The sequence below is a fragment of the Pungitius pungitius genome, chromosome 5 (assembly GCF_949316345.1).
Source record: "Pungitius pungitius chromosome 5, fPunPun2.1, whole genome shotgun sequence".
Lineage (NCBI taxonomy): Eukaryota > Metazoa > Chordata > Actinopteri > Perciformes > Gasterosteidae > Pungitius > Pungitius pungitius.
In genome coordinates this window covers 12,454,798-12,481,554 of record NC_084904.1, presented here as the reverse complement: position 1 = coordinate 12,481,554, position 26,757 = coordinate 12,454,798, and the positions used below count along the sequence as shown (strand labels likewise).

General features: G+C 41.8%; 3 protein-coding genes across 5 annotated transcripts; 1 reads left to right on the top strand and 2 right to left on the bottom strand.

The window, feature by feature from the left end:
- Window positions 1-1,256: 1,256 nt before the first annotated feature.
- unc45b (unc-45 myosin chaperone B) lies at window positions 1,257-8,877 on the bottom strand. The gene is made up of 20 exons (XM_037481924.2): window positions 8,768-8,877; window positions 7,920-8,081; window positions 7,789-7,825; window positions 7,508-7,683; window positions 7,282-7,371; window positions 7,021-7,188; window positions 6,738-6,903; window positions 6,395-6,565; window positions 6,102-6,273; window positions 5,683-5,983; window positions 5,421-5,515; window positions 5,047-5,188; window positions 4,819-4,959; window positions 4,566-4,693; window positions 4,210-4,276; window positions 3,697-3,810; window positions 3,331-3,446; window positions 3,086-3,203; window positions 2,812-2,967; window positions 1,257-2,292 (listed from the first exon to the last, which is right to left on the bottom strand). Exons 2-20 carry the CDS (start codon window positions 8,079-8,081, stop codon window positions 2,020-2,022), a joined length of 2,793 nt encoding a protein of 930 aa, XP_037337821.1. The 5' UTR covers window positions 8,768-8,877; the 3' UTR covers window positions 1,257-2,019.
- Window positions 8,878-10,303: 1,426 nt separating this feature from the next.
- LOC119224702 (kinesin-like protein KIF2A) lies at window positions 10,304-22,526 on the top strand. 3 transcript variants are annotated; one of them, XM_037481928.2, is made up of 22 exons: window positions 10,304-10,516; window positions 14,389-14,483; window positions 15,179-15,301; window positions 15,532-15,586; window positions 15,816-15,935; window positions 16,215-16,259; window positions 17,329-17,429; window positions 17,524-17,619; window positions 18,173-18,227; window positions 18,340-18,502; window positions 18,604-18,694; window positions 18,798-18,861; window positions 18,939-19,030; window positions 19,110-19,252; window positions 19,390-19,594; window positions 19,690-19,800; window positions 19,897-19,964; window positions 20,235-20,351; window positions 21,154-21,301; window positions 21,404-21,505; window positions 21,732-21,867; window positions 21,964-22,526. In XM_037481928.2, the coding sequence occupies exons 1-22, from the start codon at window positions 10,456-10,458 to the stop codon at window positions 22,047-22,049; spliced, it is 2,277 nt and encodes a 758-aa protein (XP_037337825.1). In that variant the 5' UTR covers window positions 10,304-10,455; the 3' UTR covers window positions 22,050-22,526. The 3 variants fall into 3 exon arrangements, with proteins under 3 accessions (XP_037337825.1, XP_037337827.1, XP_037337826.1); XM_037481930.2 differs by lacking the exon at window positions 20,235-20,351; XM_037481929.2 differs by lacking the exon at window positions 16,215-16,259 and having other exon boundaries at window positions 10,305-10,516.
- Window positions 22,527-22,849: 323 nt separating this feature from the next.
- Window positions 22,850-26,757, bottom strand: dimt1l (DIM1 dimethyladenosine transferase 1-like (S. cerevisiae)). Its single transcript, XM_037481941.2, has 12 exons — window positions 26,554-26,757; window positions 25,896-25,969; window positions 25,675-25,761; window positions 24,991-25,052; window positions 24,797-24,890; window positions 24,658-24,707; window positions 24,433-24,556; window positions 24,210-24,302; window positions 24,058-24,122; window positions 23,907-23,970; window positions 23,691-23,797; window positions 22,850-23,594 (listed from the first exon to the last, which is right to left on the bottom strand). The coding sequence occupies exons 1-12, from the start codon at window positions 26,609-26,611 to the stop codon at window positions 23,552-23,554; spliced, it is 921 nt and encodes a 306-aa protein (XP_037337838.1). The 5' UTR covers window positions 26,612-26,757; the 3' UTR covers window positions 22,850-23,551.

The following is a 26,757-nucleotide window of genomic DNA, read 5'->3' as shown; positions in this document are numbered from 1 at the left end:
CCCCACGGCATATCGATCTCAGGTTTTGTGTCTGGCTCATGACAACCCGTGGGCTGGACATCTAGGTATCACAAAGACTTATAATAGAGTCCTTCGACATTTTTTCTGGCCAGGACTCAAGGCTGATGTAGTGCGCCATTGCCGATTGTGTCATGTGTGTCAGGTAACTGGCAAACCGAACCAAGTGGTTTCTCCTGCCCCACTCTGTCCCATACCAGTGATGGGTGAGCCATTTGAAAAAGTAATCGTTGACTGTGTGGGACCGTTACCAAAGACCAAATCTGGCAACCAGTTTCTTTTAACCATAATGTGTGTTTCCACTAGGTTCCCAGAGGCTGTTCCGCTACGGAGGATCACGGCTCCAGTGGTCAGTACAGCACTTATAAAGTTCTTCACGAAGTTTGGCCTTCCTAAAGTGGTTCAGACCGATCAAGGTACCAACTTCACGTCTCGAGTGTTTGCCCAGGTACTGAAAACCTTGGGCATTAAGCACATAATGTCAAGCCCATATCATCCTGAAAGCCAAGGGGCACTAGAAAGGTTTCATCAGACCTTGAAGTCCATGCTCAGAAAACATTGTTTTGAGAGTCAAAAGGACTGGGATGATGCTGTGCCATTTGTGTTGTTTGCTGCTCGTGAAGCTGTACAGGAGTCACTCGGATATAGTCCTGCCGAACTGGTGTTTGGACATGAGGTTCGTGGCCCCCTAAAACTTTTGAAAGAACAACTTCTCTTGCCTTAAGGGAAGGTCCATAGCATCATTCAGAGCGCCTTTGGCCAGAGAATCTCTATCCTCTGCTCAGGGGAAAATGAAGAAATACTACGATCAGAAAGCCACTGCCCATTCGTTTCAACCTGGTGACAAGGTTTTGATTCTTTCTCCCATCTCTGGTTCTGCCCTGTCATCAGAACCAGAGATGGGAGAAAGTCAGTGACACTAACTTCATCATTCAAACGCCCGATCGCAGACGGAGAAACAGATTATGTCATGTGAATATGATGAAGCCATATTTTACAGCAGAAAGTGAAAGTGGAACGTCTGGACTTCCAAAAATACATAATGTGTCAGCGGTATCTGCTTGCTCAGCAGAGAGCTCCACTGAGGAGGATGGGCTGGTTATGCGTAGTGCCACCCCACAGGGGGTAAGACTGAAAAACACTGAGCTACTCTGGATTTGTCTCACTTTTTGTCCCACCTGCCTGATGATCATCGTGGTGATGTGGAGAATTTAATATCTGGCTTCCCATGCTTATTTGGTGATATACCCTCTCAAACCTCTGTCCTTATGCATGACATTGTCTTAACTAACCCAAAGCCCATCAAACAGCATGCTTATCGGGTTGATACTCACTCATTTATCTTTAATCAATAATTGGCTTAACTGCTTCTTAGACCCGCCTCTTTTGGGCCTGGCCCCAGCTGAGACATGCAGACAGGCGGAGAGGACGTGCAGGAAAAGCATATATTTTGCGCAGATATCTTGTTTTACTAGGTATATTACATATTGCAAAAACACAAATACATAATTATTGACTATTTGTGAAATGTATTTTTTAATTTAATTTAAAAAAGATAATTATTACATGTCATTTAGCTTTTATCCACAGCAACTTACACTGCATGCAATGATAATCTTTTTTTTTTTGTGGCTCAAGTTGGGGCCATGGCCCTCTATGGGCCAGCCGCCACTGTTGATTTTATAGTCAGAGTTCATCTTTAGTGTATTGTAGCAGGTTGGAGAATACTTTCATATTGTTTCTTTTTTTTATATCATCTTGCATGTTTTTATTACAGTGCAGCCAAAGATAGAAGGGGGGTTGCGGTGGGGGACGACACGCAGCAAAGACCACATGTCAGATGTGAACCTATGCAACAGGATTAACCCTACACACTCTACCAGGTGAGCTACCAGGGACCCATGTTTTTGATTCAGGAAAAACATTTAGGAAAAAAAGTATAGTATTTCAAAGAAATAAAGAAGATTGTCCATGGTTGTTGTTTGTATTGTTGTCGACCTTTTAAGGAGGGCTGGAGAATGGTTTGATGAGACCAAGATCCATAGCTTTGATCAGACATTCACGTGCAGCATCGATGGCACACTGCCTCTTGGGATTGTCCTCCGCCTTGCCAATCACTGAGAGGATTTCCAGCAGCTCACTCTCCATCAACTTCTTAGCCAGCTCACTGTTGTCTGAGTTGAGCATGTTGTAGACAATCACAAGGCCACGATGCTGTATAGAACTGTTGGTATGGAGACACAACCTCTGCAGGATCTCCAGCCATTGGGTGGTCTGTTGGGAGAGTTCAGTCAGTGTGAATAATGAATCAGAACTGCCAAAAGTTGATTTTTACATTTCTTAAGATTTCAGTGGAATTCAATGAGTAAGTTACCGTTTTTAAAACTGCGTTTAGTTGTGTTTCCACATGTAGGAACCATTGTTTTTAGAGGTTGACCCAAAGCCGAGTCAGTACATTGCAACCATTGATGGTTCCACTATGATTATTCCTTTTTCTTAATGCATCTCTCACAAATCCTCTCTCATAAACGCTATAGAAGTTCAATACTAAACCGTTACAGAATAGTTAACTCACACCTGTTATGGTAATAAACAAACTTATCTTACAGTAACGTAGATCTGACTTGAAATGAGCTACAAATATTCGGCTACTTTGTGAGAACCCAAAAAGTGCTTTTGGAATCTTATACAAAGAGTTTGTGTTGACCGGGTTACGCTTTCAAATCAGACCTTGATGGGACGCAATCTCGCATGTTCTCCAGTAAAAGCCCTACTGAACGCTGTTGTACATACCACCAGGGTCATTTTGAGGCAGAGCTTCTTCTGAGCAGCAGTGAGCATGGCAAGAGCTCCAGCTGCAGCTATCTGAAGTTTTTCCTCATCCTCGCCACACAGCAGAATCATCAGCTTTAGCTTATCATTGCCGTCCTCCAGATAACGATCTTGGACCTAGCACGCACAGAGTTGACACTTTCAATGCTGGCACACCTCTTGGACACACGTTTCTCACATTCACTATGCATCATCCATCATTAGATGAGGTTTGTAGCCCTGGGTCGGTTCTCACCTCTTTACATGAAACGAGGTTGCACATGCATTCAGTGGCAGCCTGTCTGATCTGCTCATGGTCTTCAAACATGTAGTTCTCAATCTCTGGCAGAGCTTTCTCTTTCACAATCTTTACTCTGCAAAAAAGATGATGGGGAGAACTCATAGTAAGGCGAAATCTGTAAGTTGCAGTGCAGGTCCCTTATAGGAAATTAGCTGCGAGGCATCACAGCTTTCATAATATTTTGCGCTGAAGATTGTTACCTTAGTTTTTCACTGAAACCAGCCAAGTTAGTGAGGCCTTTGAGAGCTTCAAAGTTCTCAGTTCCATCTTTGTCTGTTTGAAGGAGGCTAATTAAAGGCCGTACCACCTCGTACACCTGTAAAATCAAGAATGACACACAATTACATTAAAAAAATATACGTTGCTGAAGTAGTAAGAGGTAAACACCACCTCAACATATACATACTTATATCAGAATATACTTAATTCAATAACATTCCGAAAGTGAGTAAACAATCACAGTCATCAGTAAGGATCCAGTAATAATTAGTAAATTTGCCTTCCCCTTTCCCTACCATCATGTAAAGAGGTTAGTAATAGAAACAAAACCACTTTGTATGTCTTACCCTCTCACCAGGGAAAGCAATTTCTGGGTTTGAAATAGCTGCAATCTTGGCAAGGGCGTGGCTGGCCTTCGTCTTGCCAGCTTCTGTCCCCTCCAGTGCAAGTGGTATTAAAGCCTGAGGGCGGAGCAAGAAGTGAACAAAAGCTTATCCAGCTACCTACTAACATTTAACTGTTCATGAAAAGTCTCAAAATGACCGACAATAGTAAACAGGAGCATCAGTGAGACCTTTATAGTTAATATAAATGCTTCCCTGGGCCATGTTACTGTCCCTGCTGGAGGCACAGGAGAACCACAACTGTCAGACCTCACTACAGTAAAATGACAGAATTTTGGGTTTTTAGAAGCTTCACCTCTTCCATCCATCAAAATCAACTCAAAATCCTTCTAGTGACTCTAAAATGTATTCAGTTTGCTGGTGATTTGTTTGTGGAACACTGTATTTTAATTGGATTGTGACACTGAGGAGTGTCATAGATTAACTTGTACGTTGCTTTCCAAACCTTCCACTCACCTTCCCCCCACCTTGGGCTACAATAGTACCACGATCTTTGGCATCCATCGATAATGCCAAGAAAACTCTATAAATGGAAAAAATAGAAAATTGGTTTAACATTCATATATTTTGACACAATGCGGCAAGTTAAGAAGAAACAAACAATTTATGGAATGAATAAATTTGTGTTGAAACTTATAACTTGTATTTCCTGATCTTCGTCAGGAAAACAACTGGAGTCACTTCAGACGAAAGGCATTTGTTGACGTCAGCAAAGCCAAGCTTTTGTGATATGATTCATGATGTGCTGTGATGAGTCACATCATTTATAACTTTTCAAGTTCCATGACACATAAACATATTTCTCCTCTCACCTTGACAGCATTTCTTTCGTCTGGTTCGTCAGGATGGAGCTGTCTGCTTTGACCATAACAGCTAGAGCTGAAATGACCCCAGCCTTCAGCAGCCTTTTGACTCTCTTATCAATGAAGTCCTTCTTATCCTGGGAAAAATTGGTACACAACGTGGTTATATGTATGCAAATGAGTAACATAACGTGGTCGACCTATATACACTCATAGATTATGTTATCTTGTCCGGTTTAGATTTATTTTCTTCCTCTTTTACCTTGGGGTGTTGCTCGGGTACATGTTGCTTTGAAAATTTTGCAAGTTGAACCAGCTCAGGCAGGAATTCCTTCTTCTCGTAGCAGTTGCTGCAGTTGACTAAGGTGCAAGCTACTGAATACATTATTGTTTTATCCGTAGACTAAAACAAAAAGAAAGGAGAGAGATTATTTCATATATTTTACCAGATATACTCTGTGTTTCTTCCCGCCTGTTTTATTTTTCAAACCTTGGCCAGCTCAAACATGGCTTTCAGGGCAGTCTCATCTTCAACAAAGTCATCTTTCACATCAGCATCGTTAGTCAGATAAGCTAGACCCTCAATAGCCCACTTCCTTGTTTTTGTGTCAATCTTGGGATTACAGAGCCACCTGGAAGAGTAAAAAACGAATGTCATATGGTGTGATTGAAACATAAATTGACACGCTGATGCTTTATACATCTTATCAGGAATTATATACACTTTGCCTCAAAATTAGATCATAACTAATTTATTTAATTCACACTGATGCAAATTTTCTACACCTACTAACTTTTGTTTCTGTCATTGTGGATCTTAACCAGCTCGATGTCTTCCCTTCAACAGTGTGTGTGAGTACTCACTTTCTGCATTGCTTGGCCAGCTTCTCTGTGGAGCCCTCAGCGAACTGCCGTAAACCATAATCATCACCTCCAGCTGAACCCAGTTTACAGAGACCCTGGAGAACACATGGACATGAGTACATACACAAGATTTAGAAGTTGTGTAATTCACTGTCTTGTAATGTTCATATTTCTAACTGTGATGTTTCCATAATGTGTTCTATTGCTATACTTTATCACGCGTAAAAAAGGTTCCATTCCATTCTTTCGCTGGCACACTTACCACCAACGAACGTATTTTAATCTTCTCATTAGTGGTCTTCTTGTAGATTTCCTTTAGGAGTGAAACACCGTTGGTGATGATAAACGAGGCGCGGCTCATCTTGGAGGAGGAGTGGATCAGCGCCTCGATGGCAACCATCTGGTCCACCTCCCGCTCGGAGCCACACAGGGCTACCATCATCTCCATGATGCCTTGCCGTCCAACCAGGGCGTTGCCAACATCAAATGGACCCTGAAGAAGCCCCGAGATGGTGTTGACAGCATGAATGGTTTTGTCCATGTCGTTGGGGTCGATTTTGGATCTGTGAAAAAGGAACAGTGGGCAAGAAAGGAAGGAAGCAGAACAGATGCCATAAGTAATTTTGGCTTGTTCTAAATTGGAAACTGGAAATGAATGAATCTGTATTTTCATGGATGTACTTGATATATTCGTCACAAATGTCCCTGAAGTTGTCTCTCTCTGGGTCACACGAGAGGTCGTCGTGGAGCTTGTTGAGCAGCACACTGGCAATCAGCTGTGTGTTCTCTGTCATGGGGAGCTGGTCTGGCAGTTCAGGAACCTGACCACACACTTTGAGGATCTTCTTCAGACCTTGAGGACAAACACATATATATGTATGTAAATGTGATCTGGCAAATACACTTTGTCAGGGATGCAGAAATTGACTTTTGCTAAAGCCAAATAAATGACCCATTGGAGCTGTCCTGCTTACCGTGGTCAATAGTGAAAAGGGTCCTGGAGTTATCTTTGTCTTTTTTGTTGTTGCGCGGAACATTTTTGCTCAGAAGGTTCAGTGCCTGGTCTCTGCCAATGCCGGACACCTTCTTACTTCCAACCATCTCCAACAGAGAGAGGAGAATGGTTTTCAGGTCTTTGGCTGCATCTGCGGATGATATAAAGAAAGTATGCCTCAGTCAGTACAACCTGACGCAGCATTGCCGAAGCCATTCTGATTATGAGGTTTATGTGAAGATTAAAAAATATGCTGGTAACATGTCTCTGTGTTAAAATCTACCTTTTGTTCCAAAAAACGGATTAGTTTTATTTTGTCTCACCTAAAACCAAAGCCTCTTCTTTTCCATATTCCCTTTTATCTCCACCAGTGAGGGAGTCGTTGATGCACTGGAAGAGGTTGCAGGTTGCAAGTGCGATCTCCTCATTGTCGACAGCCATGATGCTGCACATCTTATCAACGCCGACCATGTGAATAATGGCCATGGCCTGTTTAGGAGTATTGAAAATGGTACATTTTATGAAGAAAATAGATGCAAACATTTTAGTCCTATTAGTTTTACTTTTGAAGTTTGATTATGTTTCATTTTCTCTATATATGCTCACCCGAGCTTTGTGTCCTGTGCACATCCCTGACAAGGTGCGAACAGCAGCCAGAATCATCTCTGGTTTGCCCATCTCTATCATGTTGAGCAGCAGAGGCACTCCATTGTTCTGGAATATTCTCTCTGCTCCGGCATCCTCTCTTGACAGCACAATCAGGTTGTTGGCAGCCTAGACATGAAATAAAATGTAGCAGAAGTGAAACCACACAACTTTGCACAAAACTGCCACCATACAATAGACACATAAAGCAAAAATACCCACTTTTTCCCTCTTGTCCTTTTCCATTTCGTCATCAAGGAGAATGTCAAACATGTTCTGTACCCTTGAATCTGTTGAGAATGTAGTCTTAAGCTGGAGAGAATCAAAATGAAACATTTAGTCCTTTTAGGATGCAGACATGTCCAAATCCTACACTTCTATATCATCATTTTGTATCATCTGCAGACAAACTTCTGTGTGTTGGTGTGTTGTTTATTTTAAAGCTGACCTTCTGCTGGATTTCTGCTCCCAGTCTGCGAAGTGTCTCCAGGAAGGTCTTATTCTTTGGTTCAATGGTGGCACATCTCTGCACATCTTTGAAAGCCAAATCCAGTTTTCCTAGTTTCTCAAGAGCTTGGCAACGTCGGTATAAGGCTTTAATATCTGCTGCATCGACATCGATTGCTACATAGGAGGAAAAGGGATTAAAATACATATATTTTATTTTGTCATGGCAAATATTATTTGGTTTTATTTTGTAATTATCATTTAATTATTAATTATTACTACCTTTGGATGCATCAGATGCTGCATTGGCATAGTTTTCCTAAAGAAAAACAGAAACATGCAATGGAAGCTTAGATTTGACAAACAATTACCAAATATGGTCTAATTGGTTTAGTCTTGTTTTTTGTGCTTACCTTTTTTAGGTAGCATGCAGATCGGTTCCTGTAGATGACAGCAAGCACTTTGTTGTCCTTGCAGGTCTTTATGACTTTACTGTAGCACTCAATAGCTTTGTCAGTATCTCCTGACTGGAAGTATTTGTTTCCCTCATCTTTTAACTTTATGAAGTCTTCCATCTGGTAGAAATAGGGTTTATGAGTCATAAAATAAAATCTACAGATCCACAAACTTTTGGTTTTATGTGCACTTAATTTTTCTTCACAACTATGTTAGTGTTCAATCAAATGTAAATGCCATTTTTTAACGGTAAGAAAGCCTTATACCTAAATCCTTCATCGCATGCATACAAATATTTCAAAAAGCAAGCTCAAAAAAAAATCGGAAGATCAGTTTTAAACCTTTTTTTTTGTTTAAAGATAAAAAAACTATAGGAATAGAAAGAAAGTAGTCCAACATGTATAAATATGATGTACACTGTAGGTTTAGGCCAACAGGACAGATCCTTTTTTCACATTCATCCAAAACCATACATCTGCAAGCAAATATTTTTACTAATTTAGCATTGGAAATATTTATTTTCTTACCATTGTTTGTAATCAGTGTCTTGCTTACCCAGGTCTGTTTTACCAAATGGCCATGCACATGTTATCTCTAACTTTAAATGGCCTCCCACCAGGCCTTATTTGGGCATGATATTGTACCCCAGTTGGAGCCTTACAACAAATGCCACTTTCCCAATGGACACATACCACCTCTTATCACCCAGGCACATTCCCTTCCCCTTCATATCTTAAGTACTCTTTGCGTACCCGAAAGTAACTCAACTTAAAAAAATAACACATCTGTGAAAGTTGCACTTTACCTTGAGGATTGTGCGTTGTCTCTCTCGCTCTGTGTAGACGGTCCGGACCTCTAGTCCCTAATAATTGCAACAAACTTTTTCTGTCTCATGTAGCATCCCCCCACCAAAACCATGTTCACATTTATAGGTGGGACCAGGCTGAGGTGGACCATCCATCACAAAAAGGGGTTTACTGCCAGCACCTTAAAACCCCAGTATGCAACTTTATACCAGAGATCATTATCGACCGTGATTATTGTATTTAAAAAAATATTGCAACAGTGTTTTGGAATTATCCAAAGCTTCATGAATAAAGCGTATTTTATATTTTAGGATGTCTGTCAGAGTGACTACCTCAAAGATGGTCTGCTCCTGATAATGTCTATTTAGGGCACAGACAGCTGAGAACTGACCATCACAAAGTGAGGGGGGTTTAAGGCGTGTGTGGAGACCGGGGGCAGGGGGGTGGACAGCTGCAGGATCTGGACCAGAGGAACCTAGAAGCTTCTAGTAAAAGAATGTCGAGCCCATTGAATAGAGGGTTTGGCATATTCTTGATTTTGTCTGTTGTTTGTGTGTAAAATAGTAAACAATACACAAAAATACACTGATATGTGTATCTGCTCAGGTTGTTTGTCTGTTCTTTGCTCTTTGTGTGCAGGGATAGCACAAGGTGCATAATGACATAAATGTATATTTACATTTGAGCAAGACTTTCTAAGAATATAACCCACGTTAGGGAAGGGTGTAATCTCAGTGGATTAGTATTCCTTTCTACACCGTGTGTCATATGGCCCTTTCTTAGGTCAAAATTGTGTATATTTTCATTGGACAAAGTCAAGTCAATTAGTCAAAGATAGCTGTTTTAAAAATGCGCTGTTTCTATTCATTAACAAAAAATCAAAGGAACTAATATGGATGTTCCGCCAATAATTTGATTTGATGTTTGTTGTGCCAGTTAATCTGGTGGTTAACTGAGGATATTATTTAGCGTATTTAAACCCCAAAGTATGCCACTTTAGAGAACAAAGCAACTGAAAAGCATTGTAGAAGAGTCAATTGACTTTACTCTCCTTCGTGTTTTCTAGGAGGGAAGGAGTTTTGTTTAGCATGATTGGCATATTTGGACTATGCAAGCCCTGGAACCACCAGGTGGTACAATTCATCCACTGCAGTTTATTTATTTGCCACAGTGGTGAAATAACTATTCAATGACTTTACTTTCGCAAAAGCTGCAATGCCTAAATGAAAACACACACTTGTAAATTTGTAGGATCATTTGTATTGGTATTATATTAGTGTTATATTATTGATAAAGAAGAATTCTTCATATTTTCTAGGTTGAATATGTTAATCTTTGTCAAGTTTAGTTTTAGACTTAGTACCTATTTTACAATAAGTGAGCTAATTATATAGTATAGTACAAGTACATTTTACACATTTTAAAGCACATGGGTAGGCAGACATAATTATGGGACCAACTCAGTTTGGTATAATTTGGTAGTTTTGGTATAATTATAAAATTATTTTATTTTGAAGCGGAACGGAAATCCAAAGCTATTCTGTATAGCTAATGCTACGTAATGCTAGCTCGTTCTATAGCCTGCATCTTCCTGCGCGACCCAAGACACCCAAACACAAGAAGCTGCTTTCAGCCCGCATACAATAAGTCTTTAATCCCGTTTTGTTAATGGTTTAAGTAATGTAGAATGGCGTCGTGTTTTGGGAAGATTGTCGTCGGTACGTATGTGGAGATAAAGCGCAGTGATGGTAAGTTTCACCCTGCCTAACATTTTCCCGTCGCGCTGTGCAAGTTGTCAGGGATCTTTGTTGCTGCGGTGAACACAGCAACAGTGTCCGCAGAGCGTAACGTTCACGTTAGCTGCAGCAAAAGATTCATGTTAGCTGTCAGGGCGGAGTGGTAGCGCGACATGGCCAAAGCCTTTGAATGAGCTCTCACCTTTTGTTTGCGAGCTTTTCTGCGAATCCAGATACACGTATTATTCGCCCCTAATTCGTATCCCAACACAACAACACATGCTTTCAAGTGTGAATTTGCTGACGTTAGTGCCGCAGTATAACGCTACCGAAATGGTGAATTCTGTTCGGGAGGCTTGAATGTAATATTAGCTAAGCTAGCCAAAGTGCTAACGAAGCTAACGTTAGCTAACTAACGTTAGTTCACTCGATGAGCACCAACGTTAGCTTGTGATTAGCTGAGCGGCTAGCACGGCTAATGTTACCGGCCGGCGTTGATGCAGCAGTTAAGTTAACGCTGTCCTGGACCAACAATCATTTAATCATTTAGCTAACTGGTTGATGAGGAAATAATCTTCCTTTTTTGTGCTGTAACTTTACTTTATACAAGTATAATCATTTTAGATCCGGCTTTTAAATGTTTCCTGAGCTAACTAAACTAACAGAAGCTAACGTTGGTTGTCCTAAATCACGATTTAAAAAAATGACATGCTATGCATAGGTAATAACTGATATAGACTCATCCCGAGATCTCAGGTAATATAGTAATTATACAGGTAATGTGATTGTTTCCAAAACAATGTTAGAATGAACTGCAGAAGCAGCCGTAGTGCATGAAATAATTATGACAGACTTGTTCTTACTTCCTTACACAAGTACTGCACATTGAAACCTTCCATTAGGAAGAAGCTGGGATGAGAGTCACCTTTTTCTTTCTGTGTAGCTTTTGGAGCATTGCTTGAGGGCTAGGGAGCCAAAGATGACTGAAAAGTTTGTGTGCCCTGCCAGGGTTGGGCTACACCCAGTTTAGAACTACACCCTCATACAACCAATTTGGTTGTTAACAAAGCAATTGAGGGGAACAAAACAGTTGAACACAAGAGGGAAGGGTGTGTTTTAAACTGTAAAATATCTAACTTATAGTTTTTCTGGTGATGTCCTTGACTGCATCATCCCTGGATGAGATAAACGATCTCAGCTGGGCAAGATGCAGCCCCATTTCCCTGCTGGTTGGGGTTGGCTCCAGAGCAGGGATTGCCCTCCTCTGGGGGGGTTAGTCGCTGCGCTGGTTCAAATTCAAGCCAGATTCAGGCCACCAGTCCATCTGTCGCAGCCAGCCTCCTAAATTCTGCCAGACGTCTATCAGACTCGCCTCTGATTTTTTTCCCCGTGGCACAGTCAGCCCTGATTAGAGTAAGACCTTGTGGGGGATCATTTTGTACCTTTATTCAGTTTATCACATTAAGTTCATTTGTAAGGTTTTTCCACTATATCATCCCCTTTTTGAGGCTGTGTTCTTTGGGCATAGCACAGCATGAATACCACATCTTTAGCCCCTTCAAGTTTCCAACTAGTAGTGAAAAGCCTACTACTAGCCCTGGAACCACCACCACTTCATTTGAGCTTGGACTTCCATTATCTTGGTCATCAAAAGCATGATGAGTAGAAACATTGTCGATAGTAGTGTATTCAATGATAGAGAAAAGATAATCTTTCATTTCATCCCTGTCACATAATAATGCCATGTCTTTTCTGCATTTAGAGGGATAAATGCTGTCTTGGTGATTCAGAAAAAGCAATATTTTGAATCGCTGAGTCTCAAAGCTTCTGTTTGCAACAGGTTAGATAATGTTATAGTGATTCAGGTTATATAGTCTATTTATGATTGTACATTTGTGTAAGCAACGACCTGCTTACTTTTACAATATGATTTTCTCACATCTTCAACACTGTCATTGTTTTACATCTGCAGTCAATCTGTGCTGCCATTCCTTCTCCACATTGTCCAGATCATTGTATTAAAACGCACTGTAATGTGAACCATAGGCGTACACAAGTTTGGCCAAAATTATTATTCAAGATTTTTAATAATTTTGATTATAACAATTATTCTTTGATTTTAGTGGGAAAATGTGTGTATTGTATTGTGCTATCTTCCTGCTAATTTACAAATAACTGCATCACAATAAGACTTGTCCTTTTTAATTTCATCTTGTAGAAAAAGTAAAATTTAGTATCAACAAAGCTATTTGCCCAACATTTATTGAATAAATTGCAGTATATTTTAGGGAACGTTAGCTTTACTGTTGTGTTGTGTAATAAGACTTCCATTCAACTGGAAGGTGTTGCTCTGCAGTTACTGAGGCGGCATGTTGTTGAATAGAGTCACACACAAACCAGCCTGTGGTCTGAAAGGTGACCATGGACTTAAGCCTGTGAAGCAGCAATGATTTGGAGGGCCTTGCCTGACCCGCTGTTGTCACCATAAATCCTCTAAGTGGACGGCATGCTCTCCACCCTCCCTTAAGTGTTTGCCGTAAAACCATGGACCACATTTACTGCTGTCCAGCTTGTTTTGTGACGTGTGCCAGGTCCAACATTGGATTGCAGTATCATTCCACTGTACATATCTGGCCAATATTGAATTCATCGTCAGTGAACTATGGAAAAAAGATGCACAGTGAGATTTGTGCCCCTTGCAAGGAGGGACTAAATGCTGCAAATATGGAGGATGTGAATGACATGATGATCTGAGTTTGAGCACTAATTCCACAAATACAGTCTTTGATGAGGACCTCAGTCATTTCTGTTTGAGAGAAGGGCTTGGTTGACATCACTGTTCATTAAATTTGTATGGCAGTGTTCTATATCACTGAATGCTACATGCCAAATGGCCAAAATGATGAAGCACTTAAATGTGCAGCAACCTCGTAAAGATCATCTCACTTGTCTTTTTTTAAGACCGTATGTGTCCTATATTGTTATTCCAGTCATCTTTCATCAATGTTGATTGATTAAATGTATGCATATCAAAACTGTATTTGATTTAGGTAGTTATGAATTTCTAGGTTTGGTTGATTAAAATAAAACCAATGTACAATAACTGCAAGCTATGTCGAGCAGTTAGGAACACTAAAAGCATCTTTGCTCGCTAGCTTCCTGTGTCTCTGAATAATAGATACAGGAACATTGTGTTTCCCTGGATTTAGCTGGGATTTTACAGCAGAATTCACATGGACAAGGTTGGGAGGACTGAGCAGATTTGTCCGAGCAAGTTTTTCCACACAGTAGTGAGAGAAACGCATACAGCAGCCGCTGTGCTCGTCTCTGTTATCAGTGATTATCCCCAACGGGTAATTATCAAAGCTCCAATGTGTCTGATCGGGCCGACCACAGCCCCATGCCTCGCTTTCTTTTGGATCTTAAAGGAACCAATTGACGCCTGGTGTTTGAGGTGGAGTCAAAATAAAATGTGCTGTTTGTAGTATTGCGCCCAGTGATGATTCCATTCATTGTTATGTTATACATTATGTTATATATATTGTGTTATAAGTTTTTTTTATCATTTGTAGTCAAGAGTTTAGGGACAGGTGAAACGATTAAGGTCACGATCATGCTATTGATATTTTTCTATAAACCCGAAAGACAAATTAAAATGTTAATGTAAAGTGCTTGCACGTGGTAATTAGGCCTTTTGAAACATATCCTACTAAATAAATTTCCTTGTGAATTCCCGAAGTTGTGTGTTATCAATTCAGACCTTTTTTCATAACTCACACATAAGGTGTTGAGTAGCTCATCCATGGCCTCTATACTTAGAAACAAGTATTTCTACCAAATGATGATGTTAATGTTTGTGTGTCCTGTGTCGTTGTCTTTTACAGGACGAATACACCAGGCAATGGTGACCTCGCTGAATGAGGACAACGAGAGTGTCACAGTGGAGTGGATAGAAAATGGAGACACAAAAGGCAAAGAGGTAAATGACACATAACGCGCCAACATGTGCTGCTTTTTATCCAAAGCAATAAATAGTCCATTCAAATGTTTGGGAGCTGTGGTGATTAAACAAAAAACAGCTTGAACGTCTCCATTCCAACCAGTCGACAGCCTGTAAACACTGATGTGCGCGACCAGATAGCCGATGCTCTATAACAATGATGCATTACAAGCTATGCCGATGTACTGTCCGATGATATGTGGCTCAGCTCGATTGACTTAGTACCCAAACCGACTCAAACAAAGCCTGTTACTCTACTGAAAAATGTACTTTGTTTTTCGCAGTAAATTTGATATCTAGGTATCTTTTGTCATGTAATGGCAATGCTCTCTTCTTGGAGTCCACCATGAAGTCCATCTGACAGTTAATGTGTCATTGATTTTATTGTTTACTAAAGAAAAACAACTTTATTGCTCTGGCATTTGTCACATAACAACTTCACCAGCAGTCATGCAGTTGCGTCTAAACAGAAAGCGAGGCCAGAGGAGCAGAAACGCCCATTGGATGGGTGAGACGTGCTTCTCGTGTCCACGGCCGTGCTGCTGTTGGCTGACCGATGACGTAGTGCAGCACGTCCACGTCCAGTGTGAACTGAATAAGAGTCTGATATGCCATACATCAGTTAATTGGCATTCATGTCATCTGTCTGTCAATGCTTCTCTCATTTGGGACAGATCGACTTGGAGAGTATATTTGCACTTAATGCAGATGTGGCTCCAGATGAGGAAATGGCCCCAAGTCCAGAGACTCCACCCCCACCTACACCCACAAGTGTGAAGATCAATAAAATTGCCAAGGTGAGTACCTATATGCTTCCATGTCCGTCAACAGCTGTAACAAATCGGTTTAAGACGATAAAGAAAACGTGACTTCTTCACTTCTATTGATTGTTTGCCTGAATGGGAAAGATGTATTGTTTCCTTTTGTCCAGGACAGCTAATGATGATAATGTGTAAAATTAGGAATCACTGAACCCTTCACATCTTACCGTAAAATACATTAATGTAGCCTTTGTTTTTGCTTGCAGAATCGTCGGACAATAGCCCCTACTAAGAATGACACTCCGTCCAAGGATAATAGAGGTTTATTTCATACACTTATTTGGGAATAGTTAAATTGTCTTCTATTTTTGTCTTGTTCTTAATCTTAATCTTAAATGAATTTAGGAAACAAAGCAATGATCCCTTTCTTAGAAACAATGTCACGTTGCTGACATTTCAGTCTAGAGCACAAGATAAAAGTCACTTGTGTTCAAGGTGATAGTTATTTAAAAAAAAAAATCCAATCTAATCTTTGGGTTTGTACTTTCAGGGATTCCGACCCGGGCCAGACAACCACAACCACAACCACCAGAACCTGCACCTGCACCACCCACATCCCTGCAGCCTACACAGCTCACTCAGGCTCAGGCTCAACAGCAACTGCAGAATGGTAACATGATTATAACAGTTGTGTGTTTTTAAGTATCTTAAAGCCCCAGTGCTTTACCTTTACCATGTAACAGTATTTCTAGGGAACCAGTTATCGGTTATTTGGTCTAGTTAAATTCATCTCTTTGGGTTTCTACGCTAAATCCAGATGAAGTTCTGTATTTATTACTCATTGTAAAAAACGCCAATGCTTCCTAACGTATGCACAATTCTTGAGCAATTAATAACGGCCATCTGTAAAGCTTTTAATGTGTTTTTGTTGGCCACGTGTTTATCACAGAATCCTCAGATCCCCCGATATCCAGAAAGGAGTCGGTACAGCTTTGTATGTATCACCTGCATGTTTCCCCCGACCTAAATTCCTCACGGTGATTCTTCCAATAGTTCCCAATAGAAACTGAGAGTCCTGTAGTTTAATAGGAAGATTGAACAGCCAAGGTGTCTCCCAGATAGTATTCTGAGCTGCGGCACAAACCCAATCCGTCCAGCAGACAGGCTCTCTGGGTATTAGACGGCTGCTGGTTGACCGTCTTCCCCCCTGATTACACACATGGACAAACCTGTGGCCCTGAGCGTTACTCCTCAAGGCTCAGACGACATCAATAAGCTTTTGCTTGATCATAGCTTGTGAGACAGTGACCCTCAAATAGTGACGGTGCTGCATCTCTCTTATAGGCCCTTGTCCTGGTGCCGAGCCAGCTCGTATTCTCCTGCCAGATTAGAGCAGATTATTGATCCCTCTGCCTTTTTATAGTTGTTTTCTAGGGATTGGAGGCAACACCAGGTCATAAATGTATCACAGAGCTTTGGCTGCGTTTCAAACTGGGAAACTGTGGCTATGGCAGCGAGCTAGGCTCAAGCACGAGCAATCAGACGTGTCTTTTACCCTCATGTTTGCTGATCTGGGGTGTTTGTGATTGACCTGAAAAATCCTAATCTGTGGTGCTGGGAAATTTGGAACAAGCTTCTGTTTGATTGTTTGTTGATTGATGATACTTGTGCAGTGTGTGGATCCAGTTGGGTTTTAGGATGCAGATAGAAGGGAGAAACTGGGAGGGAAGTATTTGAACAGACTGTGAGGGCCTTTTGTTGCTTATGTAGAGAAAGAAGCTGGTGTTTATTCTGGAGGAACGGAGCGCCAGCCACTGCTTCGCAGTCTGTTCTTGAGCTCTATTACAGTTCTGCTTTGTTGGATTTAGCCCAAAGTCTCCCTTCTTTTTGAAAGACTACCATGAGAAACGGAAGATTTACAGAAGAAGCTATTGCAGTAAGCAAGGATGGAAGAACAGAGGAACTAGAGTAAACTTTCAGCGAGAGACCATTTTACAGAGAGAGGATATTGATATATCCTGTGAATAGCAGCAGAGTTACTTCTTTTCTTGTCTTCATGGCAGCGAGGAGGAAGTCAAACTGCGTGAAGGAAGTGGAGAAACTGCAGGAGAAGAGAGAGAGGCGCCGGATTCAGCAGCAGGAGCTCAGGGAGAAAAGGGCTCAAGTACATCAATATTATTTACCCACGTCCTTACTAACAATCAAAATAAATGCGTGTGATCTAGTACACTCTTGACATTGAGATGATCCTCTTTCAGGAGGTGGATACAACCATTCCCAACTATGAGATCATGTACATGATTCGAGATTTCCGGGCCAGCCTCGACTACCGGCCGCTGACCACAGCAGATCTGGTGAGTAGATGTGACGTCTCTTTCTCTCCTGATTTGTCGGGTGTAAGGACGATTGTCGACACAAATATACTGATGTCTCGGTACATTGCAAAAAACGAGCTGCAGCTTAAAACATGTGCAGGTATTTTAGAGTCCCATCCATGTGTTGCTGTGTAAACACTGCAACTAATAGAATAATAGAATAGAACAAAAAGTATCCGGCAGCGCTTTGTCAACACAGCCCCTCGTCCTGTTCGCCTTTTGTCCTCCAGCATGATATATTAGGATTATCACCACACAGAATGTGTTGCTGTTAGAGGTAGTCACAACTAAATACCTCTGTTAGTTTTTAAGAGAAGACAAGTGAGTGAAATATTTCAACTGAAATTGTGTTTCTTTTGCTAAATTGTTCAGGGATTCATTTTTTTCTGATCCTTTGACTATTCAATAAATTAGTCAAACATGTCATTAAAGAAATAATCATTAGATCTAGTGATAAGGAAATAATTGTCAGCCCCTTGTTAGGTGTTCAGCAACAACATAATAAAATAGTCGTCTTTGTTGCCTTCTCCAGATTGAAGAGCACAAAATATGTGTTTGTGTGAGGAAACGTCCTCTCAACAAGAAAGGTAAGCTCCTCTGTTGATAACATTAGTTTTGTCACCATTGTTATGTGTTGTACTCCATTTGATTTCCTTTTGCATTAATGTGAATGCGACTCTTGCCTTTGCTTTGTTCCAGAGTTGGCCATGAAGGATTTGGATGTGATTACCATCCCCAGTAAGGATGTGGTGATGGTTCATGAACCAAAACAAAAAGTGGACCTGACCCGCTATCTGGAAAACCAGACCTTCCGCTTCGACTACGCCTTCGATGACAGCACCGCCAACGAGATGGTTTACAGGTACGCAGACGTATTAGCACATGAACCTCTTAGGATTAGCTGTCATAGCTTGTGTTCACAGAGAGCGTGGTGAAGAAATGTGCCTTTGTGTCTCCCTGCAGGTTCACTGCCCGACCTCTAGTGGAGACCATCTTTGAGAGGGGCATGGCCACCTGCTTTGCATATGGCCAGACGGGCAGTGGAAAAACACATGTGAGTCACATGCAATAAGAAAACGGCCCACATCACTCACTTGAGATCATTTTTCTTAATGAGTGTTTTGTGATATTAATGAATTACTTGTGCAACATTTTAGACTATGGGGGGAGATTTCTCCGGGAAGAACCAAGACTGCTCTAAAGGAATTTATGCATTAGCTGGTAAGTCGGTGACCTGTGGTTTCTCAAATTATTGTCTCTTGGTGAGTAAATGTGTTCATATTTGTCTTTTTGTGCAGCTCGGGATGTATTTCTCATGTTGAAGAAACCCAACTACAGGAAGTTAGATCTACAGGTGTACGCAACCTTTTTTGAAATCTACAGTGGAAAGGCAAGTACTGTCTAATATGTTGGTTACTTTCCTCCAGAAACAAAGTGCAAATAAATGCTGACTGCTTGTGTTTCATCAGGTTTTTGACCTGCTGAATCGGAAAGCTAAGCTGAGGGTGCTGGAGGACGGGAAGCAGCAAGTCCAGGTGGTTGGGCTTCAGGAGAAGGATGTCAAGTGCACGGAGGATGTCTTGAAACTCATAGAAGTGGGCAACAGCTGCAGGTATAACAACCCAAACTGTCTCCTCTAGTTGCTGTGGTTCAAGACTTAAAATGTTTGTTCCTAATACTCTGTCTTCATGGTAATCATCATAAAGTCATGCACATGTTTTGCCTTCTCATGCCTCTTTTGACTCCCAGAACATCAGGGCAGACGTCAGCCAACGCGCACTCCTCTCGCAGCCACGCCGTCTTCCAGATCATCCTCCGGAGGAAGGGGAAGATGCACGGCAAGTTCTCCCTCATCGACCTCGCGGGCAACGAGCGGGGAGCTGATACATCAAGTGCTGACCGCCAGACCCGTCTGGAGGGAGCCGAGATCAACAAAAGCTTACTCGCCCTCAAGGTCTGTGCAACTTGCCGGCAGAGGCTGCTCAGCATTTCCTACCAACTGTAAAATCCTTTTTTCACCATAACAATGTGTTGCTTCTTTGGTTTCAGGAGTGCATCAGGGCCCTCGGCCGTAACAAGCCTCACACTCCGTTCAGAGCCAGTAAACTGACTCAGGTCCTACGGGACTCTTTCATCGGAGAGAACTCACGCACATGCATGGTGGGTTAACTGCCTGTAGTACCTCGTCCAAGTCTCTGTCCTGTGTGTATCTCCCACATGGAATTCATTTGAATGATCTTCTTATTCTCTGCACAGATTGCAACAATCTCCCCCGGTATGACATCCTGTGAGAACACCCTCAACACACTACGCTACGCCAACAGGTGGGAATGTGTTGATCAACCGTCATTTGGCCAATGTTTTTTGTAATGCCCCATAGACCCATAGAACGTATGCAATGATATATATAATCATAGTTCCTTTATTTCCTCTACGTTCCCCAATGGTTTTTGTGTGGATATAAATTTGCTCTTCCAATGTTGTTACTGTACATTTCTCTGCCAACTCTCTGTGTCTGACTCTCTTGTCTCCCCACTTCTTTTCCTGCTTTGTTTCCGCCTTCGCCTCCTCTGTGCCGTGGTGCGGCGGTGTAGAGTGAAGGAGTTTGGGATTAGTCCGTCTGACATCCCCTTCTCCCAGGGGAGTCGCACTGATCACTCGCCCACCAATACCTTTGACTATGATGACTTTGCTGCTACCTCTCCCAGCAGGTCAACACCGCAAAGCATACACTCAAAACACACACAATGCATGCTCTCCCTCCAGGTATTTATAAGGGTCTGATATACACATCCATCAGGTGTCATGCACTTCATCAGTTGCTCACTGTGGAAGACCTCCACTGTCGTCTAATGCTTTCTGTCTCATCGTCTGCATGACACTTGTCATCCTCCTCCCCGGCTTCTTGTTCTTTCATCGTCTGCAAAGCTTGTGGGCGTAACCTTTTTTTTTCTTTCTGTTGACTCCTGGAGACCAGTTCATCCATCTGTCCATGTGTGGGTCTTTCATTTATTGTTCTGTGTGACAGAAACAACTTTGGAAGCTGGGTGTCATTCCTCACAATGAATATGTGGCTGGTCCTAATGTTGTCAGGTGCCGTTCAGCGCTGATAATTAAAATAGTAACAAAGCCTTTTGGTACAATTGGCCAAGATTAGTTTTTGTTTAAGCTCTGTCTCAGCTCTAATGTAGTCCCAATTGATAACTGTTGTACCTGCAGTACCAGTACTTCGTCAGGTCTGTGAGGCTTCATTAAGCATGAGCTGTGACCACCCAAATCCCAGCCGTATGCATCATATATGTGTACCACGTTAGCATGCCCACTACTAGTGAATAAACCATTACATCAGGGTTTGCAGAGCCAGTACATGATGTCATGATGCTCCCATCCTGTGCTTCTCGTTCATTATTTAGAGCCCACAGTTGACGCCACAGCCGACTCTTAACAGCGGCCACGAGTGGCTCAGCCTTGAAAGAAATGGTCCCAACCAGCTCAATGTGTTCTCCTCCTCAGAGTGAAGGAGCTCACCGTGGACACCAACCAAGTGATGGAGGGGGGTCGACCCAACATCCATGCTGTCAACCAGCTGGATCTTTTAGACGAGGAATGGCTGAGTATGTCGCCGCAGAGAGATGACCTCAAACTGCTCTGTGAGCAGAATGTAAGTACACCAGTATGTGTAAGCTCATTTTTTGAGTGTATTATTATTTAGAACCGTTGAATTCACGTTGACCTTGTTTTCAACGGTTAAAATGTCACCAAGGAGGAGGAAGTGTCCCCACAGCTCTTTACTTTCCACGAGGCAGTGTCTCAGTTAGTGGAGATGGAGGAGCAGGTCCTGGAGGATCACCGAGCTGTTTTCCAGGTGAGAATACAGACAAAACCAAACAACGCTTCAAACCGGCTCAACTTGTCTAAACTTGAAATAAAAGCAATTTTCCATGTTCTCTGTCTAACTTCTAATCTGGCAATCCACAAATCCCAAACGCAGTGGCATATATGCCATTGAGACCTATTCTGTGCTTCTGGTACAATTTGATTTTGGGCTGTCATACACTAAATATGCAATTGTATGTGTCGCTGTTGCGCAGGAGTCCATCAGGTGGCTGGAGGACGAAAAGGTACTGCTGGAGATGACCGAGGAGGTGGATTATGACGTGGAGTCATACGCAACTCAACTGGAGCAGATCCTGGACCAGAAGATCGACATCCTCACTGAGCTCCGAGGTGTGACCAAAACACACGCCAGGCCCACCTCTGAAAATGCATGATGCTCCAGCAAAACACTAATCCATGTTTTTGCGATTTCCCCTTTCCTCTCAGACAAAGTGAAGTCTTTCCGCTCTACACTCCAGGAGGAGGAGCAAGCGAGTAAGCAGATCAATCCCAAGAGGCCCCGTGCTCTTTAGAGACTTGAAGAGGTGAAATTGGCACATACAGAAGCAAAAGCACTAGATGTTCAGCACAACTTGAGCTGCCTCTAGCTGCTGTGAAGTTGGAATAAAAGGACAGTCGGATGTACCAACATGCTCAAGAATTTCATTTATTTTGATCCCCCACTTAACAAAACTGGTCTGGTTAGAAAACCTAGGAAGGACATTAGTTGTATTTCCTTAATGGAGGATGTTTAGTCTCCTTTCTGTTCATATTAAATTATTTTCTTTTATACTTGTTTGTACTTTCTTTGAACAGAATATTTTTTCCACCTGGTTTCAGAAGAGATCGTAACACGTTTTTAAGGTTTACTTTACAAAACCAGTATTCCATTCCTGGTGGTCCTGGCTGACATTTCTGCATATGCACTCTGATCACCTACACACCCCACTGTCGTTGCTTTTTCATGGTTTAGGCTCCTCAGTTGTCATTGTGAAGTCGTATTGTTATTATAGGCGGTCTCTTCACTTTTCCTTGATTCTCAGAGCTTTTAACCACACCGGGCTTCAGGCTTTGTTTCTGTCCCTATACCCCTGATGATTCCACATGTAGTTTGCTTCAGTGTGTGCCAGGTCGCTCCATGTGGCAACGGATTTAAAAACTGCTTCTCAACGTAAACAATGTTTTCAACCCCTGTTTAACACTTTGTTATAAAACAAACTAGAAAAATCAGCTATTAATACATGTATAGTAATAAACCACTGATCTACCATCGGTTATGTTTCAGTTTGCACCCGATGTAATGCTGGATGAAGAATAAAGATTCATGTGTTTCATTTAAATGGCTTTTGTGACATTTGATGTTATCCAAATACAAATAACTTTCATCTGAAGTGTCTTCCACCAGCTAATTTAAAAAAACTGACTTGTGACCACTCACAATCCCTTAACACTAAAGGAAGACATGAATCATTTCACACACATACTGTACCAAGTTTGGACTCATGTCTTCCATTTTAAGGGAGCAATGTGTGATTCAGTGTCTCAGCCAAAGAGACCTCAACTTGGAAGACTGGCTTTACCATCAGCCTCAGCAGTCAGTAGTTGAAGCTGTTGCTTGCGGTACCATTTAATCAGATGAGTTCACAAAAGAATACTTCTGTACAATCTGAATGATTTAGGTAGATTGTACACAAATCTTTTAAATATTAAATATCTACCATCATAACAAGGTCAGTCAAACATTAAATGTAGATTGCTCAGAATAATCAACCATTACAGATATTGTTTGAGTATGAAACCCACTGGCAGGTCCTCATGCAACCCAGACGCTGCTCATACATGCTGACAGACACTTTATACTTGTTAGCACACTCAATATGAGCCCTTTAAATGTCTCTTCCATTCTTTACACATTTTTCCAACTATTTAACCAAAGCTCTAGAGGGAAAAGTGATCAGTCAGACAATCCATTTCTTTCCACCGATGTGACCAAAACCTGCCCCCTCGTATTAATCTCCTCAGATCGCTCTGCCGTTTAAGAAAAGTGGATCCCTGCAGCGTTGAATGCATGAAGCAGCCTTAGGATGAAAGAAAACAATTACAGATGGTGAAGTGTGTTTGGAAGAAAAGGTACAAAATAAATAATGTTAGGAGGAAGTAGATGTTCCACTTACACCATGAAGTCATCGATGTCCATAGACCTGGCTCTCTTCTCACTGAAATCAGCCTCCTGCAAAACACTCTCAATCTTCTTTGTGATGCTGAAGTCATCTGGCACTACCTGTCCGGATGGAGGAAAAGTCTTCAGATTCAAACTAGCTGTAGAGTGAATTTAAAAGTGCAGTTTTGGAACAAGCCTGACACAACTGGAAAACGTCCCTGTGACTCACCACGTTGTTTACAGAGCAGTGAATTCTATAGTTCTTTTCCAGCAGCTGTTCGACGGCAGTAGACCTGGAAATGATGAAGTCAATGATCGTCCACACACACACACACACGTTCAAACAGACTTTGATTAGTGTGCAGAAAGCAGGTACTCACTTGAAACCCGCATTCAGAGTTTTGTTTTTCCTTACGAAGGCTATTCTCACCAGGCCATCCCACTCCTTTCAGGGGGAAAAATAAACAAGGGTAAATATTCTCCTGTTTTAATTACTGCATTTGAGAAAACCATCGACGGAGTCTAACCTCACCTGGAAGTTAACTGGAGGAGGAGGATTTTTAGGTTCTATCCTGACAACACTTGACTCTACTTTTGGAGGAGGACGGAAATTATTCTTCCCCACCTGATCAAAGGGAAAACATCAACACTGAGACACAGTCGCTGCAACACTTGGAACATCTTAACCAGAGGAACAGTCCTCGTGATGATCCTGTTTCCTACAGAGACAAACATAAGAGCGAGCCCCTGCTGACCTTCATGAGATGGTCGACGCGGGCCAGAAGCTGAGTGTTGATGGACAGTCTGCAGTACAGCTTGTCTCCAGGTTGGGCCACAAGTCGCATGGCAAACTCTCTCTGGAACATCAACACGGCACACCTGAGCGAAAACACAAAAAAATACACCCAAGAGTTGAAACTTTTTGTGGTAGTACAAATAGCACAGTTAACACTCTTGATGAGCCTCCGGTGGATCCTTACCTGAAGAAAGGTCGATGCAACAAGAGCTTGAAGACAAACGGCGATGAAATCTGCCAAAATAACAAGATTCGAGTGTGAAACACATTTATGGAATAAAACCGAATCAACTGTGTGCAGTGTGGAGGAAACAAGTATTTACCTGGTACGGTAAATTAGCCACACACACGTCAAAGAAAGGCAGAGTTGTCTTTAGTACATCTCCGACTAATATTTGAAGTTTGGCCTGCATGGGTCTGTTGGAAAACACAATGCCCTTTAATTAGGTAACGTACTTTTTTATTAATTGCAGATAATGCAAATAGGTGGTGGCAGAGTGCGACTGTCTTCACTCACGTGCACTGTACTCTTTTCTGAAGTTCAGCCACTAATCTGCCGTCCAACTCACAAGCCACCACCTGCACAAATAGCCATTTCTGTTATGACAATAAATGACTTAAACGCTGTGGAGGAACAGAAGAGGTGATTAAGAAGTGTTGGCTGGACAAAAGGGCAAAAAGATCAGCTCAGTTAGAACTATGTACTTTCTAGGGATTTGAATACATTGGAGTGTGTATAAGCAGTTACACTTGAATGGTTCTCCAAACCAAAACATTAAAATCAATGTAAATAACCATTTCACTAAAGGTAAATAAACTAATAACTATGGCCTTGCTGTATGTTTGGAGGCTTTAAACGTGCATAGGCAAATAAAAGACAAAAACGACCACGCAATGGTAAAAAATGTAGAAGCATGACATATCAGCCTCATCTTGACAATAATAAAATGCATTATATGCAAAAAGTTGATTCATTAATGTGTAACACCTGGGTAACTACAATGTATTCTGTCCACCCATCTTTGCTTACTGTAGTACGCAGAGAGGGTTATTGATTATGATTTTAGAAAATGTTGGAAATCTGAATACTTCTGAAGCAACATGCAAATCTAATCTGAATAGAGAGATTGTCACCTCTGATACATCTTCACTTGCTCAGATGTGTGAGCGCCAGAGCAAGAATTCATACGGTTTCTCTCACCTTCTTGGCCTTTTCCAACAACTTCACTGTCATGTTGCCAGTACCGGGTCCCACCTCCAGAACCACGTCAGTTGGCCTGAGGGCAGCCTGAAAAACATCACCACGACAACGGTTTAGGGACTACTGTGCACAGTGATCCTCTGAGTACAGTCGCCTCCTGAAGGGTCACAAAAGGATCTCCACATGGAGCTCTCGGAGTATCCGAGTGAACCGGTAAGTACCTTCTCAATGATCCCGTTGACAACCAGTGGATTCTTCAGGATGTGCTGACCCATGCCGGTGTTAAACATGATCCCTGCAACACACGAGATTGTGTGTTAATGTTAATGACAAGCAATTCAGGGTGAAATAAGGGGACGCTAAGGGCTCCCAGTGTTTGGTCCCAAGAGTAATGAGTAAATTAAATGCATTAATATTCTAAAATGCATGATTAGTGATCCATATGGACCTTCTATTTCATCTACAATCCAAGATTAAAACCAATACCCATTAGTTATTCATAACGTGAATAAGTTATTCAACAGCAACTAATAGGCAAAAAGTTTGACATCACCACCGTAAGCTCAAAAACTCCGGAATGTTATTACGTAAATCTTAAGTGAGCTGTGCGGGTCAGTCGGATCTCACAGAAATGACGAATACACGTTTAAGTCCAGTAGAGAAATGTTTAATGCGGACACAGGACATGCACGTGACACCAGTGGGGATTAGGGGTCGGTCTCTTTCGGACACTGGTCATCTTAAATTAACTGCTCGACATATGTGACGTTAGCAGTGTTGGCGAAGTTTAAAGCTCGTGGTCATCAGCAGTAGACAGTGATGTTTCGTGTTAGCTTCATGTAGCATGCTAACGCTAACTTCTTCTTTAGGGACATATACCTTGGTTTTTGACCTCTTGGTGCTGCCGGTTTTTCTTCTCCGCCTTGACCTTAGGCATTTTTATTCCGGTCGAAGATTCAGAAAAATCCCGAAAATGTAAAACTTAACAAAATATACGTCTGTCCCGAGTAAACACGCGTGCAGCCTCGAGTTCTTCTTCGCTGGTAAAATATGCAGCAGCGTTCAGCGCGCTCCGGCCATTCT